General features: G+C 31.2%; 1 protein-coding gene across 1 annotated transcript; it reads right to left on the bottom strand.

Annotated features, from left to right (window-relative positions):
* Nucleotides 1–1,332: 1,332 nt before the first annotated feature.
* On the bottom strand, nucleotides 1,333–3,511 carry LOC120070942 (tryptophan N-monooxygenase CYP79A68-like). The gene is made up of 2 exons (XM_039022866.1): nucleotides 2,461–3,511; nucleotides 1,333–2,093 (listed from the first exon to the last, which is right to left on the bottom strand). Exons 1-2 carry the CDS (start codon nucleotides 3,460–3,462, stop codon nucleotides 1,434–1,436), a joined length of 1,662 nt encoding a protein of 553 aa, XP_038878794.1. The 5' UTR covers nucleotides 3,463–3,511; the 3' UTR covers nucleotides 1,333–1,433.
* Between the last annotated feature and the right edge of the window lie 329 nt (nucleotides 3,512–3,840).

Genomic DNA, 3,840 nt, shown 5'->3' with positions numbered 1-3,840 from the left:
TGAAAAAAAAAACATCCATGCATTCTAGCCTAGATTTAAAAATAAATAAATATTTTTTAAAAATATATACAATTATATCTAAACTTACCGTCCTTGATTACTATTTTTTTGGCATTGGTAATTAAGAAAATATATTATTTGTCAGAACACTAATTTGCTCAACCCAACGTTGATTGTTAGGATCATTCAGTACAACAATAGTAGTAGCGATGTGGGAACCAAAATGGAAACTTAAAAAAAATATATAGGTTATGTCAATTATGATTGAGCTAATACTACTACAAATTTAGTCTTTATTAATGGTAAAAAAATGTAAAAAAATATCTATTTTGATGTCCATAAAATGTCAAGAAAGTTAGTTTTTTTTATGGTAAAAAAAGACCAAAAATCCTTTTTTGACATTTTTGTCCATCGGCTATTTTTTAAGAACGTCAAGAAAACTATTTTATCGACTTTTTTCATCTTAAGAAAATATTTTATTGACGATTTTTAATTGTCAACTATACACTTTTATTGACGTTTTTTAAGTGTTAACTATACCAATTTGAAAAAAAAAAAAATCAGGATCATTGGAATCCCTCATATTCAACTTGTAATCGACCTCAAACAAGCTTTTAAGCACACTATATATACATATATATTTTAACCCACGTTATAAGAAAACAAATATTTTAATCAGACGTATATTATCATTTAATTAAAATTAAAATGCTTACTTTAATAGGGACCCAAGTAATAGGTCGAGGTCTTGAATTTGTCCAAGCATAAAACAATCTTATGACCCTAAAAAAAACACACAAGATATCATGATGTTTATATAATATACATAATGTGAAATAACTATTAAATACTTATGTATTGACCATGGTATTCACATTAACTTTAAATGAGGATAGTCATACAACTTCTAAAGTTAACAACATGATACACTTAATGTATTTCTAAACATGTGAGTGACTACCATAATCGTAGGATAATCATTCCACTCCTAAAGTTATCAACATAATACAATTAACCCACCCCTCAATATATAAAAGCACATATAATTAAATTTTAATGGTAGATTTAATGAGATCAAAATATATTACATAGTACGTGGAATTAATGTTTCATAAGAAAGTAAATCATCTAAGTGACAACCATGATAAAATATTATTCAATTTGACAATATTAGCTTTAAATTGTCATTATTCATTTCACCCCGTAAATCTAAAAGCATAAAATCAAATATAATTTATCTCACCCACCCAAGTTATTTACTGTTATATTGCCCACTGCATATGTAATTTATCTTCGGTAATAAGTGAGGAAGAATACATAGAAACACATGACTATAACATAAACTATTTTTGTTGTTTACATAGAAACAACACACAAAGCATATATATAGCAGCTGAAAGGACAATTACATAATTTTATTCTATGGAGTAGTTTTAGGTAGGTCTTGGTTCATGATCAAAAAGGTTAGGGTACATACTATGAGATAGACGTGGCTGTACGTACAACTGTAATGGGGTTGGGAGAGAGAGTTCGTGATCGATTTCAGAGAAGTCCATTTTTGTGATTCCTGGTAGTAAACTCCAAAAAAAGCCTTGTAAAAGTCTAGCAAATAGCATCATGGTAATGTTGGTGCCAAGTGAGCTACCAACGCATCCTCTCCTCCCTCTAGTGAATGTGATGAATCGTAGACTTGGTTCTGATATTCCCAATTCTGTCACTGTATCATCTTTTAGATGACGTTCTGGATTAAATCTCATTGGATCCTCCCAGATTCTTGGGTTTCGACCAAGACCTATACGACTCAGCAACACTTCACTACCTTTGGGAATTAAGTAACCATTCACAACGATGTCAGAGTTTGAAACATGAGGAATATTGAAAGGTGAAAATGGGTGAAGTCGAAAAGATTCTCTAATACAAGCTGTGAGATACTTGAGTTTTGGGATATCAGATTCTTCAACTAGCCTTTCTCTCCCAACTACTTCATCCAATTCTTCAACAGCTTTCTTGAGAACTTCTGGTTGATTGATTAATTCTGCCATTGCCCATTCCACTGCATTTGATGGATTATCTATTGTTGCAATTTGTAACTCCTATTATTAAGGTTGGAAAGAGTTCTCATTAGTACTTGTCTCTAAACTTTAAAAGTGTTTAATAATCAGTTTAATAATTTCATCAACTTTTAGTTTTCTAACTAAAAGGTCCTTGAACAATAAAAATATTTAAAAAGTCATTTAACTTTCAATTTAGTATCCAATAGAATCCATGTATTTAAACATCAAATAAATCCAAATATTAAATAATCGACATTTTTTTAAAAAGGTCAAGGATCAAATGGATACAAACTTTAAAGTTCAAATATTGAATTTAATAATAATTTAATCACACATGCATGTATATATATTTGTATGAGAGTAATGTACCCATATTTATTATCATCAAAAGTTGTAGAATGCTTACCACGATTTGAGCCTTAATCTCTTCAATTGACAATAACGAATTTCCATTGTCGTCTTTAAGTGAAATAAGGATATCAAGAATGTCCTCTATCACTCTTATTTTTTTGACTTTCCAATGCTGCACTCTTTCGTCTATAATGGGTTCATCATACTTTCGAACCAAATTCAAAGCTTCCTTCATAATTTTCTCATGACCATCTAAATCAAATGGCTTCAAACAAGGCACAAAATCTGATATAGAAAATGCATTAACATGCCTAAGAATGGTCAACAATGCTTGATTATGATCTTCTTCTTCAAAAGTTGGCCCTCCATCTTCCCTCCCTTTACCATAGTATCTTCTATTGAATAACATTCTTCTGATAATGTTACCACAATAGTGTTGTGTTATGCTTCTAACATTAATCACTGCACCTCCTCCATTTTTACTAGTAAGTGTGAAAATATAGCGTAAAAGACTATCGGCTTCAGAAGTTCTTTGGCCAAGCATTCGATGAAGCATTTTCGGATTGAGTATTTCTGATGCAAGAATTCTTCTCATCTTCCTCCATTGGTCTCCCATAGACGAAAATGCTGTGGTGAGATATCCTCGACTTAAGATATCAACAGTGTTGGAAATGGAAGAACGTGATGCAAAGATAGAATCGTATATCTTAAGAAATTGAAGAGCGAGTTCCGGAGAAGTGACAGGGATTATGTAAGTATTTCCAAGGCGTATGGAAGCAATTTCAGTATTAAATTGTTTCATTACTGAATGAATCCATTGGTGTGGTGGGTATTTGATGGTTAACATTGTTGGGAGGCAACCCACGAGTGGCCATGGCTTTGGACCAGGTGGGAGAGGTGCTTTTCGTCGGACTGAGCGTTTTGTTTTGAGGTTATAACAGTGAGAAAAGATGACAGAAATGAAAGCCATAAATACAAACACAATAAAAGTTTTGGATATGGCTATTAGGGAATTTTGGTATGCCAATTGACTAATGATTAAGAAAGCAGCTTCCATAACTTTCTCCCTCTCTTTTCACTCTCCCTATCCCTAGTAGTGGAATGTTTTGTAGCTGCACCCTTTAGGGGATATGATGTCTATATATACACACATTCCATGCATTTGAAGTTTTTAATTATGCCGTTGGTTATGCGACAAAAAAATATGTTACTCGTAGTACTATTTTGTTGAGTAGAATAGAGATGGGAAGATTTCAAGTACATTTTTTTTTTTTGTTACTAACACATTGTATGTCAATTGAACTACATTTTTATTTTGATTTATTATTATTATTATTTTAAAGAACGAATAATATTTTTTGTACTATTAAGTTAAAGTTTTAAGATGATTATATTTTTAACTAAGTATTAAAGCCCATTAGTACCATTCCTACAC

Source organism: Benincasa hispida, chromosome 2 (assembly GCF_009727055.1).
Source record: "Benincasa hispida cultivar B227 chromosome 2, ASM972705v1, whole genome shotgun sequence".
Lineage (NCBI taxonomy): Eukaryota > Viridiplantae > Streptophyta > Magnoliopsida > Cucurbitales > Cucurbitaceae > Benincasa > Benincasa hispida.
This window is presented reverse-complemented; position numbering and strand designations above follow the sequence as displayed.

Excerpts from the sequence above, each read along its gene's own strand:
- LOC120070942 (XM_039022866.1), bottom strand. The coding sequence starts at position 3,462 with ATGGAAGCTGCTTTCTTAATCATTAGTCAATTGGCATACCAAAATTCC. Across the intron at positions 2,094-2,460 it reads AGATTAAGGCTCAAATCGTG|GAGTTACAAATTGCAACAAT; the intron begins GTAAGCATTCTA and ends CCTTAATAATAG.